Genomic DNA, 18,101 nt, shown 5'->3' on the forward strand with positions numbered 1-18,101 from the left:
GAGGACCTCAAATAGTTACTAGATTTTTATGCCAAAAATATATGTAATAGAAAATTTCTAACAGATCTTTAAGTTTCTATTTATGATACTGTGTTTATATGTTTGTATATTGGAGAACTAAGTGCAGATTACAAAATTAACAGTATGATGAACTCAGGTCATCAACATTAAATGCCATTTTTTGTGGCTATTATTCTATTTGTTTTTCTTAATTTGTTTTGTAATTGTTGTTCAAGTACAGTTTTCTCCATTTTTCCTCCCCCACCATGCTTCCCCACCCCACCCATCCCTGCCTTCCACCCTTAAACCTACCCCTTTTGGCTTTGTCCATATGTCCTTTATACATGTTCCTTGATAAACCTTCCCCTGTTATCCCCTGTTATCCCTTATTATCCCTATCCCTCTTCCCCTCTGGTTACTGTCAATTTGTTCTTTATTTCAGTGTCTCTAGTTATATTTTGCTTGCTTATTTGTTCTGTTGATTAGGTTCCACTTATAGGTGAGATCATATGGTATTTGTCTTCCACCGCCAGGCTTATTTCTCTTAGCATAATGCTCTCCAGTTCTACCCATGCTGTTGCCAAGGATAGGAGCTCCTTCTTTCTTTTTGCTGCATAATATTCCATTGTATAAATGTACTACCATTTTTTGATCCACTCATTTACTGATAAGCACTTAAGTTGCTTCCAGCACTTGGCTACTGTAAATTGTGCTGCTATGAACACTGGGGTGCATAGGTTCTTTTGAATAGTTATTTCAGGATTCTTAGGGTATAATTCCAGCAGTGGAATTGGGGGTCTAAAGGCAGTTCCAATTTTAGTTTCCTGAGGAAATTCCACACTATTTTCCACAGTGGCTGCACCAGTCTCCATTCCCACCAACAGTGCACTAGGGCTCACTTTCCTCCACATCCTCTCCAGCACTTGTTTGTTGATTTGTTTATGATGGTCATTCTGACCGGTGTAAAGTGGTATCTCACTGTGGCTTTAATTTGTATCTCTCTGATGGCTAGTGATGCTGAGCATCTTTTCATGTGTCTCTGGACCCTCTGTATGGCCTCCTTGGAGAAGTGTCTGTTCAGATCTTTTGCCCATTTTGTAATTGGGTTGTTTGTCTTCCTGGAGTGGAGTCATGTGAGTTCTTTATATATTTGGAGATCAAACCCTTGTCCAAGGTATCATTTGCAAATATGTTTCCCATATAGTTGGTTCCTATTCATTTTAATGCTGTTTCCTTTAGCTGTGCAGAAGCTTCTTATTTTTGAGGAGGTCCCATTTGTTTATTCTTTTCTTTATGTCCCCTGCTGTAGGAGACATATCAGTGAAAATACTGCTGCGTGGAATATCTGAGGTTTTCCTGCCTGTGTTCTCCTCTAGGACTTTTATTGTGTCACAGCTTATGTTTAAGTCTTTTATCCACTTTGAATTTATTTTTGTGTATGGTGTAAGTTGGTGATCACGTTTCATTTTTTTTTTTGCGTATAGCTGTCCAAATATCCCAACACCATTTGTTGAAGAGGCTATTTTTACTCCATTTTATGCTTCTGCCCCCTTTGTGAAATATTAATTGACTGTAGAGACTTGAATTTATTTCTGGGCTCTCTATTCTGTTCCATTGATCTATGTGTCTGTTCTTATGTCAGTACCAGACTGTTTTGATTATAGTGGCCTTGTAATATAATTTGATATCAGGTATTGTGATCCCTCCTACTTTGTCTTCTTTCTCAAAATTGCTGTGACTATTCAGGGTCATTTATGGTTCCATATAAATTTTTGAAATGTTCATTCTGTATCTGTGAAATATGTCATTGGTATTTTAATAAGGATTGGATTGAGTCTGTAAATTGCTTTGGTTAATATGGACATTTTAATTATGTTAATCCATGAACACGGTATATGCCTCTATTTATTTTTGTCTTCCTTAATTTCTTTCTTCAGTGTTGTATAGTTTCCTGAGTACAAGTGTTTCACCTCTTTGGTAAGGTTTACTCCTAGGTACTTTATTTTTCTTGTTGCTATAGCAAATGGGATTTTTTCCTGATTTCTGATTCTTATCTTTCATTGTTGGTGTATAAAAATGTCTTTGGTTTCTGAATATTGCTTTTGAACCCTACTGTTTTGCCAAATTCGATTATTAGGTTGAGAAGTTTTTTGGTGGAGTCTATAAGAATTTCTACTTACACTATCATGTCATCTGCAAACAGTGACAGTTTTACTTCTTCCTTTCCAATTTGGATGCCTTTTATTTCTCTCTCTTGTGTGATCACTGTGGCTAGTACTTCCAATACTATATTAAATAGAAGAGGTGAAAGCGTACATCCTTGCTTTGCTTCTGATCTTAGTGGGAAAGCTTTTAGTTTTTGTCTGTTGAATATGATATTGGCTGTAGGTCTCTTATATAGGACCTTTGTCACATTGAGAAATGTTCACTCTGCTCCCACTTTGCTTAATTATTTTATTATTTGAATGAATACAATATCCTTTCACTTTGAACCATTGCTTCCCAAACTTCACCAATTTCATATTTCATTTTTATAATTTTGCCATAGTTATGTAACATGTACATTTTAATGATTAAAAAATTCTGACTTAGTAAGTACCTTTTTTGTGTACCAGGTATTCTGATAGATGATTTGCATGCAATATCAGCCCTGTAGTGTAATTATTACTAATTTCATTTTATAAATAAAGACAAAACTGAAGTAACCTATTGAATTCACATGGCCCATAAGCAAGCAGTACAGCTAGAATTGACAGCCTGGTAATTTAATCCTTTTATCATTATGTTGTGAATCTCTTTATCTCTAATATTTTTTTTCTTTAAAGTCTGTTTTGTCTTATGTGAGGACATTGTTTTTTAATGTTCATCCTAACTGTTCACATCCTTTTACTTTCAGCCTTTGTGTGGCCATATGTGTTAGTCATGTCGCTTATAAACAGCATAGGGATGGGTTTAGTGTGTTTTGTTTCTTGTATCCTGACAGTCTTTATCATTTAATTGGCTATCTAGTCAGTTTACCTTTTTTGATTTCTCACATATTTGAAATTACTGCTAGTGTCTTAAAGTATTTTTCATATTTACTATTTTTCCTCTTTTCTGATTGGTTTTTAATTGAATAGCTTTTATTTCATTTCTCCCCTCAATTATTCTGGAAATATATTACTTTATTCTCTTTCTATGATTTTAGTGCCTAAGTTAATGTTTCAGGTATATTTAGTTAAATAATAAATTTAAAGCTAGTAATTACCTCTATTCTCTTCTAGGGGAAAAAATTGTTATAATACACTTTAGCTTTCTTACTATACCTCCATCTTTATGTTTTTCTAGGGGTTTAAGTATTGTTTTCTTTCTCTCATTATTCAGTGTTATATTTTTAATGCTTTAGATTGATTCATGTATTTTCTAGTTTCTTTGTGTGTTATAGAACTCCATTTTGGGAACATTCTCTGTCTCCCTGAAATATGTGAATTAGAAATGTCACTAGTGAGGGTCCGTTAGGGCTTAGACTGAGGAACCCATTTTACTTTGTTTTTAAGGGTCTTGGACCGTGCAGGGGTTTCAACTCTACACTTTATTGGGCCTGCTCTAAATTTCTCATCTGCTAAAAAAGCGACCTTCTCATTGATTAAAGTAATCTAATTAGACCCCTCCAAACCTCTCCCCTCAATTAGAAGAATTAAAAATGACTCAACAGGTTCTCACTGAACATATGGTATTCCAGGTTATATAGGAAACTATGCACCACCCTGAGATCATATAAGAATGCTTTTAAACAAAATATTTTATTTTTGAGGAAAAATTACATCATACTTGCTCACAAAATTATTTTTAGCATAACTTCTTAATTTGTCCCCCTCCAAATAGTAGTCACTCACTTTACTGATTTCTTTTTTTTTTCAGAATTTTTACTTGTCACCATTGCAGAATATTTCATTGCTTTGACTAAATATCCATACAATATTATTGAATCTTCCTATGCCATCTTGAGTAAATTTTCTTGGTAGAAATATAGGAGACATTTTCTTATACTTTTAAACTTCTCTATAACCTAAACAACATTGTACAAAATTTCTCAATAGTATTGCCCTCCTGCCTGTCTGAACTCACCCCACACCAATTCCCCTTGCTTAAACATTATTTGAAGGGGGCCCAAAAATGGAATTTCTTTATTAAAAATTGTGAATTTATTCTTACATGTTTAAACTTCAGTCATCTTCAAAGTACTCTCCATTTAATGAATACATCTGTCAAGACTTTTTTCACTGCTCACAACAGTCTTTGAACTCTGATTTTGATGCCTTTTACTGCTTCTGCTATTTTTTGTTTCAAGTCTTCCACTTTGGCAAAATTTTTCCCTTTGAGGACTTTTTTGTTTCCCCAGGATTTTTTTCATCCTGGGGAAACAAAAAAGTCCCTTGGGGCAAGATTGGGTGAATAGGGAGGGTGGGGCATGGAGTCATGCCATTCTCAGTCAAACACTGCTAAACACTGCGGTGTAGACAGGTACGCTCATAAGTCGCCCATTATGAAATGGGCTAACACGTTGCAAGAGTTTTCAGAAAAATTCACTGAACCCGAATTCAACCTCTCACAACAATGCCAGCTTGTACACTGATACAGATGGGATCCTAGAACACTGACTTAGTGGGAGAAGCCTATGTCACAAGGGGCCCCCGCTCCAGGAGATAATTACAGGTTTTTTGGGTCCCCCTTCATATTTGTGACCACAAGTATGTTGCATGATCCCAAGATAAAATTTTATTTTTATCTTTTCTAATCATATTAGGATTTATTTGCACTTCTGTATTAAATGGCATCACTGTTTAAGTATGCTGTACATTAGATCATGTACTTTGCAGATCAGCTAAAGAAATAGAAAATTTACATGGTGGCAAGGGTCATGTAAGCCAATTTTTATAATATTTTGAGAAAACAAAATTAAGAGGGTAAAAGTTTATCTAGATGTATAATGTAGCTGTGTATGCAACAGTAACTTAAAAGTTCAAAGAATCCTAACATCTTGGCTCCCCACTTTCCTGCCCTACCTCTCTGCAACTCACAGACATACATTTACTTTGGCAAGTAGAGATGTTTTTTGGTTGGTAGGTTGGTTGGTGTGTTTGTTTTTTCCATCAATCTTCCATGGTTCCTGAAATTCTTGAGCATAATTTATTCATTTGAGAAAAAAGTAAAGTAATATAATTCTGATAAACTAGTACAGTCTGGGAACATAGGCAATACATTTTAATAGAAAAGAACAAAAGAGAAAAAGGAAGTACCAGCTTAAAGCAGGTGAATTTGAACAGCTGAAATAGGAAAATGAGATGAAGTTTGTGTGGAGGAGACAAAGTGTCAGGGAGGGACATGGTGGTTTGGTTTTGTTCTGTTTTTTCGCTTCATTAGCAGTCTTTCCTAAACTCATTAAGCCAGAGCAAAGACATATCCATTTGTTGAAATCCTAAAGGAAGACTAGAACAGATCATGCTTTCATTTTTTAAAACTTGTCATATGGCAGATTTAGAATATCCATTTTTAACAAAAAATGTATAAAAATGTCTCATTTATTTAAATATTTTAGTTTTTCTGAAAGTAACATAGTAACTATTTACAAAATTGGCCAGTACCATGTGCCTCCCATGGACAGATTGGTTGCATTTCCTTGTACCATCTTTGAGAAAGTTTATAGCTTCCTCTGTCATATGGTTATAAGCTACATCTAGTAAATATTTAGGGTCAGTGATGTGATCTTAAAATATGCATAGCTGTAGGACTACTTCTGAACTGGATTTTCCCCCTAAAAATCTGCCTGGATTATTTCAAAATAAATTAGATTTAGCATTTCAGTTATGCTGACCTGTAATTTATGGATGCATATATGTTTTTACTTTGTAAATATAGTTCATTTACCCCTAAAATGCAAGGCAGACGGATGGGGACTTCAGGAAGAGCCATCATGAAGAGCACCAGTGTGAGTGGAGAGATGTACACACTGGAGCATAATGACGGCAGTCAGTCAGACACGGCCGTGGGTACAGTGGGAGCAGGTGGAAAGAAACGGAGATCGAGCCTGAGTGCCAAAGTGGTCGCCATAGTGTCTCGAAGAAGTAGAAGCACATCTCAACTAAGCCACACAGGTGAGTGAAGTGAATTCAACTTAAACATCTCGAGTTCTTTCCAGAGAAACAAAAGTGGACCTTTGGGTTTGTGATGGGATTGTAGAGTGTATTGATTCTTCTTTGCAAAGGAAGTTCATTTTTTTGTCTCTGGAAATCTCTTACATGTATGGATTTATTATTTTTCTCTGTACAGCTGTCTAACAAGATATCATGTGGTCAGATATTTTCCTTTAAGTTAAAAAGATTAAAGTCATGTTTACAAATATGCAAGGAAATGCAAAGAAGTATTAAAGATCCAAATTGGTTTCTGTGCAAGAAAAGCAACAGGATTCTTCTTTTCAAAATGTTCCGCAATACAATTATTTATAACGTTGGCTCTATCTATATTATTATAGAAAAGAAGGTCAGTTGTGCAACTTAAAATGTAGTTTTTATGGTATTGTATGAGTATAATAATTGAACTGTAATTGTTAGATTTTCAATGCAAGTAAAAACCCCATGGTTATTTTTACTTTACAAAAATGGGTCAGTGGATTTTTACAAAGAATGTTTTAATACAAATTTGGGTTTCAAATATTTTTCTACTGCTTATAAATCTTAAAAGCTTTGTATCCTCAAGGTATTTAGGAAAAAAGGAAACAGAAAGGAGAGTTATTTCTGTATTAATATACTTTAAAATGAATAAGATTATATAACATTTGGTCAGACATACTAGCAGTTCATTACTGTGCCCAGTACTATGGAAAGTGAAAGGTAAGAGAAACATTGAACTCATTTCAATTGTCAGCACTTGTTTTCCTGTTGTAACCATTGGTACCATTTTTATTCTTTAACAGCAAAAGTCTTGTCGCAAAATTTACTTACACCATGAAACTTCCATGAAATTCTTTTTATAGTTGACTTGACATCCTACCTATTTAAAATTATGCATACTACTGGACAAATTGAAAATAAATTAGAGGCAGGAAATTCTGAGCCATTCAAAAAATTGAACTAGTACATGCAGCTATTTATCTAAAAAGAGGTTTGTCTTCCTGAACATCAGAGGGTTAGAACAAAGCTAGATTAGCTGATATCTCTGTGACAGATCTGCCTCTATCCTAGTGCCATCCCACTGGGATGAGATGTCCACTGGGCTGGAGAACCATTTGTCTTCCTTAAGGTCAGGTTTCTTCCTTAGAAGTAGGAGGTATTTTTTTCATTGCTTTATTTGCTTTGCTTTATTTTTGATGGTGACTCTTCTCGGTTTTTGGTGTCAATATAATAATGCTTTACAGTGTGGGGTGTGGATAGCCTTAGGCCATCATATTTCAAAATCCCTCATTGTGCATATGAAGTGGAAATGTTCTTTGAGGTCATTTTAGAAAACCAGTGTTTCCTGTGTGAGAATCTGCAGTTTTAGGAGAAGGCGTGTTTCTTCCTCCGACTTTCTACACTCTCTTTTTTTATTTTTTTCCTCTAGTTAGTTCCTCCTCTGTCAGTCACTAGTTGAGTAGTGAATAAAATGCAACAGTAGCTTTAGATAGAAGCTATACTTGTGGCACAGCTTTGTAAGTAATAAATTCAAAGGATTATCTTTGAAGTACCCGGCCCGGTTGCTTTATTTATTTAAATTTTATTTCAATAACATTCATTGTTGAATTTCAAATTCAACCTACCTTCCCAAAAGTTGTATTGGTAGTAACTTGCATGGAATACCTTCCTTTAGGAGATTAGGTTGCAATGTACGGGAACAAAAAGGATGTCAGATTACAAAGACGAGAAACGAAACAGTTTTGTTCCAAAGTGACTCAGTGAATGAACTTTGACTTTATTTTTCTAGAACCCTTTTCTTTTTTGTTATTATATAGATTTGTTCATGTAATGGGTGTTATTGGACTGACAGCCTCCAGTGAATGTTCCACATATTAAACTTTATGTTTCTCTTTCTGCATTGTCATTTTACCTTTTATTTGATAACCTCTCATTCTTCATGATCTTTCTAAAGTGAGTGACAAGTGGTGGCATGCCTCAGCTTTCACTATTCTTTGTTTCAGTGCAGGGGCCTGGTTTTTCTCCCTCTTCTGTCTTCTACAAGTGATTTTTCCTCCCGTCAATGATTGTATTTCCTCTGACCTGTGAAGATTCACTAAATTCAGAATTTCTAACAAATCTTATTTTTCCATTGCTTCTACAAATTAATTCTTCAAATTACCATCAAACCTGTATTTTGAATTCCTCCTCACACAAAAATATTCCCTAATTTAAATGTCCCATAAAAAAGCTCCTCTTGGATGTCCCACTTTAAGCAAGCTCAATATTTTCACATATCTGAATTTTTAGCCCTTCCTTTCAGTAACACCATAGTTTTAATGGCTACAAATCATTACAATAATTTTTTTAATATTTTCTGCCCCAGCTGGTATAGCTCAGTGGATTGAGCGCAGGCCTATGAACCAAAAGGCTGCCAGTTCAATTCCCAGTCAGGGCACATGCCTGGGTTTTGGGCCAGGTCCCCTGTGGGGGGCATGAAAGAGGAAATCACACATTGATGCTTCTCTTCCTCTCTTTTTCCCTCCCTTCCCTCTCTAAAAATAAATAAATCTTTAATTTTTTTTCCTAGACTCTCTCCTCTCCAAGCCCATCATCCAAGAAAAACAAACTATCTAGTATTGATTCAATTTTAAGAAACACTAGAATGGTTGATTCAAATGTCCTTGTTATGAAATTAATATTTCTAAACTGAAGAGGCTTTGCAGGAGGCCCTTCAAGAGCATAGATAATCAAGACATATTTTCTAATAATGTCAGTTGACCAAAGATTTGGAGGAGGACAATGGTATTACTTACATACTAATAAAAGTTATATATTCTATGGAATAGAATATATATACAATATTTAATTTCAATGTTTAATGTAAAATTGAGGGCTTCTCTTATGGTGAGCTACTTGGGGTGAGCCATCTCCTTCACCCTGGGTGTCAGATTCCTCTCCTCTACCATACAGATAACAGACAATCAGGAGAATATGAAACCCTTGGAAACAAAGTTTAACCGGCTCTTTTTAGAATGAGAAATTTCAGGCCCATAGTTGTTCTCTTTCTTTGTTTTTATAGCTCAGGTTTGCTCAAAGGAGTGTATTTGAATCTGTTCAAAGTCAAGTAAAATGTGTTTAGCAAATTGAAGAGCATAGTAAGTTTTATACATGCACACATATATATTTACTATGAAGAGCATATAGTATGCTTTTCAATTATATATATAATTTACATATATGTATTTACTAGGCTCTTTAATGATGTATAATTATCCTTATAATAGAATATTTCAATTGTAAACAATATGAATACTTTAAAATAACCTTTACCACACTATTTATTCATAATGAAAGTAGGAATAACTTTTTTACATATACCTTTTTTTAAACTAGGAGAGTGACATAAACAGATAAGTTTCCAAACAGTGACTCAGTGCCACTAGTAGTAAATGCCTTCAAGCAATCAAGCACGTGGCTAAAACCTGTTTGCTAATAAGTAGCTGAATTAGATTAAAAAGTGAAGTGGTGAACGAAAGGGAATTTGAAGAAAGGGCTACTGATCCAGGAATGTAAATATTTGAATTAATGAAGCTGTGGGTAAACTTAAGAGCTAGGCTTTATAACGTGAAGGAGATTTTAGTTTATGTAGGTTTAAAGGGCCAGATGACATCTTGTGAGGATTTGGTCCCTCACTCACAGACCGACTCCATGATATTCCAGCATATTACCGACTCCATGATATTACCAGCATGGTAATCTCCTCCTCACTTGTAAATGAGGGCATTATTGAGAATGCTACACTAACCTGTGAAGAATCACCCCTCAATACATCTTGTAATTACTTACAAGTGTAAGGTAATTATATCATAGAAATGTAAGTATTCATGTGTCTAAATGAATAAAACTAATAATTGATTTACATTTCAAGAGCTTTTCCCATGCACTCTTAAGTTATATGCATGCATTTGTGTGTGTGTGTGTAATTTCACTCCTTTACTTGTCACAACAAATTTATGAAGTACCATTCTTATTATTCTCATTTTGAAGTTGAAGAAACTAAGGCACAGAGGTCGCATTGCAAGTGATTGGGCCAGAATTTAAACCCAGGCTTCCTAGTACCAGAGCCCATGCTCTTAACCACTGCACTAAAAGGAGGAGTTTAAATAAGGTTCCACAAACATTTAATGCACAACTGCATCATTAGCACATGGTAGGCACCATGCCAGACCAGGAGTGCTAAAACGATTGAATTAGATATTATCCCTGCCCTCAAAGGTATCACAGTTTATTAAGGCAAATGACATACAAATATTTCAGCTCCAAAACGACAGCTATCCAAGCATCAAAGTGGTACAGAGGGAACCAAAGAAGAGTAGAATTCACCCTTGCTCAGTCTTGGGAGGCTTCCTCGAAGAGATGAGCATTAAAAAATAAATCAGGGAAGGACTTTCTGGGACAGGGGGAACAACATATTGATGAAATGTTGAAAATAAGTGCTTATTCCCTTGGGCTATGGGAAATAAGTCTGTATGCACCCTGAAATTATTACTTGAAAGATTTCTTTAATTCTAACTAGATATCCTTTCTCAATACAAGAGACAGGTCATCTCAGGATAGATTATAAAACACTGTGTATGTGAGACTATGATTTCTTATTAGAACTTTAAGCTTTTATGAAGAAAACATCTGTAAATGTAAATTATTGGCTTTCTGATTATATTGCTTGATTTACTTTATCTTACATTATTGAATAATTGTACCTCTAGTACTTTACCAGACAGAGTGGTTATTTCAAAATTAATAGTATCATGTCTGATGGAAGGAAATTGTTCACACTTGAAATAAACAGGAGCCAAAGAACTAAACGAGAAAATATAAAGCAAAATGCCTGACATAAAATCCAGTGCCATTTAAGTGTGTTACCTAAAGAAGTGGAACGGCAAATTGGTCAAGGGTGTAAGTCCCCAGTATATGAGCACAGGCTGGACTGGTAGGTAATCAGGGTCCACCCATTTAACAGAAGCATTTGTTACTGTATCATTAACAGCTGAAGGTACTTTGTTAGATTAATACTATTTTAATGATTACAATACTTGTTAAATTATGGGAAATATTATAGGACTACTTCATAGCTTTTAAACAATTAAGAGTCAATTATGTACTAAGATTGTGCTAAGAAATCACTTCTGTGTTTCTTTAATGATAGATGTTCCATACCTTTCCAGTGTTTTCTCAGTATCCAAATGTCTTTATCTCTTCTCCAAATCCTCAGGGTCTTCCCTATAAGACTCTGTTTAAAACCCTCTAATTCTGCAAGTTGTCCCCTGTTATGTCAATATTCACTGCTTTCATTTTTTTCCCTGAATTCCTATAGATCAAGCTGTCTGGCTTCATTGTCAGCTTGCTACAAGCATGTAAAGTTTGGTTTAGTGCCATGAGCAAAGTAATAGATATACATTTGTTAAGGAAAAACATTTCACATGGACAGAGATAAAAAAATTAGTGACTTGAAAATCATGCACACTCTGTCTGATCAGAACAATATGAACCTGTATAAAAAATACCTTCAGTTACATGAGGTTCCTGGTGCATTCTTCCTCTCCCTTTTTGTATAACTACAGAGTGCGTGGAACAAGGCCTAGGTCCCTATGCTTCCCACCCAGTCTAGAGGCCCTGAAAAGCCTTCTTCTCTCCACTTGGTCTGGCATGTTTAGCATCCTCTGTTTTGGAGATCAGGCATTTAGAAAAGACTAGACAGAGTTACTATGACCTTCCAGTTGCCTCTGTTTTCCTGCAGAAATCCCCATAGCAAGGCAGCATAAAATAATTTTGGTGGGAATTATTAAAAGTCTAATAATTTTGTGTAAAAGAGAAGGAAAATTGGAAGGAAAACACAAATATGTATTTTAATAAATTATCTTGGTCCAGGAACACAGATAGGCTAGAGGAAGGGACTATGGTGTGAAATAAGTGAGGCTGGAGTGCACTTCAGTGGGACAGGAGTCAGTGCGGGCTGGAGCCCACTGGGCTGTCCACTTTGGCATTTATTTCAGCATTCTCCCTCTAACTACCATCCATCTACCCACACTAGTTACCACCCGGCCATGGGTGGGAGCTCAATGGGAGGGGCCCAGTGGGCCTACAGTGGGATAGTGTACAGCTGCTCTCACTGCCCTTCAGCCTGTTCAGATGGATGAGGCTAGGGCTGGAAAAAATCAGTGAATAGAAGCATTATTATGAATATCTCTTTAGAAAGCATTAGAAAGGAAAGAAAACAAGTATGAATAGTATTTTCTTCCAACACTTATTATGCATCTTTCATGTACCAGACTGTAATTGAAGGAATACTAGGAGTAACCACGTGTGTGTGCGTGTGTGTGTGTGTGAGTGTGTGAATAAAGGGCATCTACGCATTTTCCCAGGATGAGGTATGGAAAAAGCACCTCTTGATGAAGAGATGGGAAAATACAACACAAAGAATTTTAATTAATGGAGCTAGGTCCCAGAGAACAGAGGGGATAATTCAATGACATAAGATTATTCTTGGAGGAGGAGGCGATGGTTCTTTCCCTGAGTTTGATTTTTAAAAAGAGGAAATGGTTGAGATCCAGAGGAATATGGCAGTGGGAATATTGAAAGCTGAAGGAGCTTGAGTTGAAGGACTCTGATCTTCTTAGGGGCAAACGCAAATGGGTAAAGTGTGGCTATAGGGGAGGAATGTGGTAAGAAATTAATTGGTATGGATAAAAGTACTGCCCGGCAGCACTGGAATTCCAGCAGAGTTTGGATAATGTGCAGTCTCTGAAAAGTAACTTGAACAAATGTTTACCAGGGATCAGTGTCACCTCTGCAGGTATCTAGTTCATTTTATCTGTTCTTTAACTTTCAAGACTGTTGTCACCTGCCTTTGTGCATCTCTGGTGTCCTCACCAGGATTTCTGAGGTTATGATTCTTTGAGATCATATTGCCAGTCATTAAGATTCTGATATAAAATATGGTTAGCTCTGGATTCATGTACTCAGTTTGGGAGTTCACCTGTCTTGGGCTGCCATTTACTCCTTAGTGGGACCCTTTCTAGTGTGCATATGTCTCAGTGGAGAAAACTGAAGCTCTGCCCCCTCTCTCTTCCTGTTGATATTACCTCTTCCCATGGCAGTGAGAACGTCTCTCTTATCCTCAGTCAGAATAGGGATCTAAAACTGTGGTTTTGTTTTGACAATGTATCTCAATGAAATTAAAACAAATTCTTTCATTATAATCACAGGAATGAAACATAGCAGAAGGTCTGTAATAAAGTTAAAAACTACATGGAGTTCATTATCCTACAAGATTATACTATGGGCAAAAATATAAGCATTCTAAGAAGTTTCGGAGAGATTTATCGATATTTGACTTCAAAATTTCTTATTAAGAGTTCATGAATTTTCAAAGTATATTACTAACTTCTTAAGATAAAATCATAGAAAGAATAATAGACACTGATAAAACTGTAGTTTTCACCCACTAACACCTAAAAAGATAGTGCCTGAATCAGCTAATTTCCCCATGAGTTCAAGGCATTATTTTAAACTTCACATTGCCCTTAGGCAATAATCATGCCAAGAAAATTAGCAAGATATTACATTCCCTTCTGCTAATTTTTTTTTCAAGTTTCTTTCCAAAAGTCATGCAGATAAAGTAAGTCATACAATAAATCAAGTGAGTCCCAGCTTGGGAAATGAATGTCTTACATTTGCGTTAGGACTTTTTTTTTCCTCATTATAAGCAATTCGAGTACCAAAATAGTCTCTGTATTTTAAGTCTAGTTTTGCTTTGTGAAGATACCCTGCCTTCCCTTTACTAAAGTAAGCTGTAGTCACAGGGAAGGGAAGCTAGGGTGGTCTCTGAACATTCTAGGAAAAGTATTCTTCACTCTGCTGATTATAACAGAAGCAAAACATTCTTAGGAAAGATGAGTGTCCCCCAGAAGTTTCAGAAACTGAAAGCTACTGTGAGTCAAAATCTTGCTGAAATCTAAATTCCTTGTCTGTGCCTCACTTGAGTCATTTCAGAGCACAAGAAAAACACTCTGAGGAACGTAATGTTTCTTGTCCTTTGTTTTCCTGAACACAAAATCGTGGTGCCAGAAATGACTCTCAAGTCTGCAAAACCATCAAATGAATGTAAGCTTGGGCCGCTTTATTTACCGTTGCTGTCTGGTGTAGGAATTCACTACTGTTAATAGAGATTCAATTCGGCTATAGTAACTCATCTTCTGAAGAGATGCCCTAATAAGGATTTGTATTTCCAAACATGCACCAGCTGCTCTATTTTTGTACTTTTTCTAGCTCTGAACTAAAAATTTTGAATTTGGCAAATATGTAGATATATTTTAGTTTGCTTTGGCAGGAAAAATATTTATTTGAGTGCATTTAATTTTTATAATTAATTTTTATTTTACTATTTGGATGAGGAAAGGAAGCTAACATTTATTATGTGCCTTCAAAGCACAATACAATTAGTACTCAAATGATTTCACATGGTAATAATTATTGTTAACTGTACTAAGATCATTTTTAACATGAGATCAATTTTAGAATGGATGTTATTAAATATTTTGGGTCATTCATATATAACAAGAAACTTCTATCATTATTTTATAGCAGATAACCAATTTCAATGCATCCTCATTTTATGCAGAGTGGTTTTATATGGAGATATTTTCGTTGATTTATTTCAGTGACTTTCAATCTTTTCCATCTCATGGCACACATAAACTAATTACTGAAGTTCTGGAACACACCAAAACAATATATTTTTGCCAGTTTGACCAAAAATAGATATAATTTTGATTGTGTACAAAAAAATAATAACAGTAATTATCTACCCATTTTGCTCTAAGGTGACTTTTTAAAAAAATCAGGTGCCTATACTTATATATAAGGATTTCTGGTACCAAGAATTAACTAGTCAGATGTGACCTTATTATGTGACATGACCAAGAAGATGCAAATCTATTACATGAACTGTATGTTTATGGTTTAAGTCAGGGCACTCATACCAGACAGCTATTGTGTTGGTTGTTGTCATTTTTTTAATTTGGCAGTCTAAGAGAAAAGAAGTCAGTGCCCCTGACTAAATAGTCAGGTGTTGCATGTTTTAAAAATTCCTGAGGCACACCAGTTGGAAATCGCTGATTTATTTTACTAATGTTTTTCAGATTTTTAAATGCAGGAAAGCTAAAAGAAAATATATAATACTCCTGAAATACCATCACTAATTGAAAATCCACTGAAAAAATATTAATATATAATTAGTTAATATTGTTATGCATTTGTTTTATTAATATTGATACAATAATAAACAAAAAGAGCATATAAATGGCAACCGGAGCCAATGAATTTACTTCAGAAGGAAGTGTAGAATATAAGGAAAGAGGACCCAGAAGTCTCATGAAGAAAACAAAAAGCTAAAGACTATTTCGAGCCTTAGTTTTCCTAACTGTAAAATGGAAAAAATGAATGGTACCTACCTCAGAAGACTGTCGTAAAGATAAAATAAAAATTTATGCTAACATGTTAGCAATGTACCTGGTATATAGAAAAAGCTCAGTAATAATCATAATTAACAAATTTAATAATTCTAAGGGACCAAAAAAAAGGTAGTAGGTAAAGAATAGATATCACTGACATCACAAATGGCCATGAGGGGCAGGTTAATTTAGCCAATATTTTTATCTGCTCATTAACTACTTTATCTGTAAAGTAGTTAATAGAGTACAAATTCTTAAGATTTTACTCTTGAGTTTTTCTAAATCTGTACTTCTCAGGATTCCTCCTGTCAAGTCACGCTTTGAGAATTTCATGACATCCATCAGCCCCGGCCTCAGGAGATTGCACTAGCTCACGTATACCACATTTGGGCACTTGAAGTGTGTTTATGGGTTCTTTGAAGTATGTCATCCAAAGTTAGGGATAATCTGCATGAAAATGATCGAGGTTTTCTTCCTCCCTTTGCACTGCTACCAGCCTTTTAAAGGCCCAGCAAACTCTGGCTCAAAGCCTTTTTTTATGGTTTATGAGCTAAGAATAATTTCTATGATTTTTCAAATGGTTGAAAAAATCACAATAAGAATAATATTTTGTGACACATGAAGAATACATAAAACTCAGTTTGGGTGCCCATAAATACAGTTTTATTGAAATACAGCCATGCTCATTAATTTACATATTGTCCTGCTTTCATGCTACAAAGGCAGAGACCTTATGGCCCACAAAGCCAAAAATATCCCCTATCTGGGGCTTTAAAGAGAAAGTTTCATGACTTTTTGGCCAAGCCAAGTACTTGGTGGCTGCAGTGCAGAGTGCAGACGGAGACGTGACTGAAGAGTGAGTGTTTCTATAGTTCCCTAAACACGTTCTCTGCGTCTCCGAGTCAGGAGTTGGGCTGTGCCACCACCATGACTTTCCCTGTTTTGCTGCAGCGTTTACATGTATGCTGTGCACCTGTTCATAGCACATCTCATAGACACAGTGATTCTCCAGAGTGGAGTCTTATCCCCCAAAGACAAGATACCTCACAGCATTTCAACCTTGCCCTAAAAATCGATCCCTGACATAGCTGCTTATCTTACCATACTAAGAGTACTTCCCTTAAATCTAAGTTTCCCAACTGGGAGCTCAAGAACTATGTCTGTTATTTCAGTAATAATTACTTAGCACAACGCCTGTCTTAGGCACACAAAGATTTTCTTGGATGAAACTTTTTGAAAGGGTTTTCTTTATTTCATTCCTTTCCTTACAAGCCACTCAGTCCTCCTCACACTTTAGTCTGAATTTTGCCCATCTATCCAGCTCCCCAAAACTGTTCTTGCTGAGGTCATAGAAAGTCCATAGGCTTTATTTTAATTTGGATAAAATTTAACTTATGCTTTAGGTTGCATGTATTGTGCAGATATGAAACCAATAAGATGTGTACAATAGAAAAATATTGGTTAAAATATCTACTTTTTATTTAAGATGAGGAAAAGGTGCTTGTTTATCTCCCATCTTTCATATGAGTTACTTCATTTCTGACAATGCTCCAGCTGGGCTAGCTTTCCTTGAGTTCACTAAACACACCTTAAAGCTTCCTTTTTTCTATTGTACCTTCACAAGTGCTAAACCCTCCACCTGGAATGTTCTTAATCTGTCATCTTGCCTGTCAAAATCCTTCTCTCTGTTTAAGCCCTATCTAAATTCCAACTTCCTACCAGGGTTGAGCTCCTGTAAAGACTTTCTTTGGTTCCCATGCAGTGCTGTTTAAATGCTTCTCTACCCCATAAATATCTTGTCATAAGACAAACTTCAAAGTTACTCAAAAGTAATAACCATAGAGCAAATATTTCATGGTCTTATACAACATAGTGACTTAAGTGAAGAACCATAATAGAAGTATATTGGATGGGTGAGTATGATGCATGCTCAATCAGAATTTCATCTCAGCTTTTAATTAATTGATCATAATGTGGTAGTTCATTTAACATCGTGACATGTTCTTAGTGAATAATTTTGAAGGCAATTTTTCTTCTGTGTTAGTTTTGTTATTTCTAGGAAACCAATACATTTTTAATTTTTAATAAGGAAAAATTGTTTTTTATTAATTTCTACCTCCATTTCTCTCTCTTTTTTTCTTACATATCCCTTGAAAAGCACACAGACATTTATCTGGATATATTTTACTGGATAATTCCACCTTTTTGCTTTTAAGTTTTAACCCTTCCATAGACAACAGATAATTATCATTTTAAGATTTTTAGACAGTAAATGAAGTGGCGTGATAGTAACTTCTTTACCATTGCAGTAAAAATTAAATCAAGTAACATTTTATTAAAAATTCTGAAAGATAAAAATTTGCATTGATATTGATTAAGACATTACAGTTTCTAACATCCACTTCATTTAATAAAGGTCTGCCTATAAACCTTGTAGAAATACTTAGGTAAGAAATAC

General features: G+C 35.3%; 1 protein-coding gene across 50 annotated transcripts in view; it reads left to right on the forward strand.

The window, feature by feature from the left end:
- RIMS1 (regulating synaptic membrane exocytosis 1) overlaps positions 1 to 18,101 on the forward strand; it is a 420,732-nt gene that overhangs the window by 351,636 nt on the left and 50,995 nt on the right. For 36 of the 50 annotated variants that reach the window (XM_036024352.1, XM_036024323.1, XM_036024327.1 and 33 more), the window contains one exon: positions 5,899 to 6,134. The exons of 8 other annotated variants lie outside the window; for them this stretch is intronic. In XM_036024352.1, the coding sequence (XP_035880245.1) occupies positions 5,899 to 6,134 (236 nt within the window). Of the gene's footprint in view, positions 1 to 5,898; positions 6,135 to 18,101 lie in introns of those variants that run through there. 6 more of the 50 variants (XM_036024326.1, XM_036024338.1, XM_036024333.1 and 3 more) reach the window with 2 other exon arrangements.

This window comes from Phyllostomus discolor, chromosome 4 (assembly GCF_004126475.2).
Source record: "Phyllostomus discolor isolate MPI-MPIP mPhyDis1 chromosome 4, mPhyDis1.pri.v3, whole genome shotgun sequence".
NCBI lineage: Eukaryota > Metazoa > Chordata > Mammalia > Chiroptera > Phyllostomidae > Phyllostomus > Phyllostomus discolor.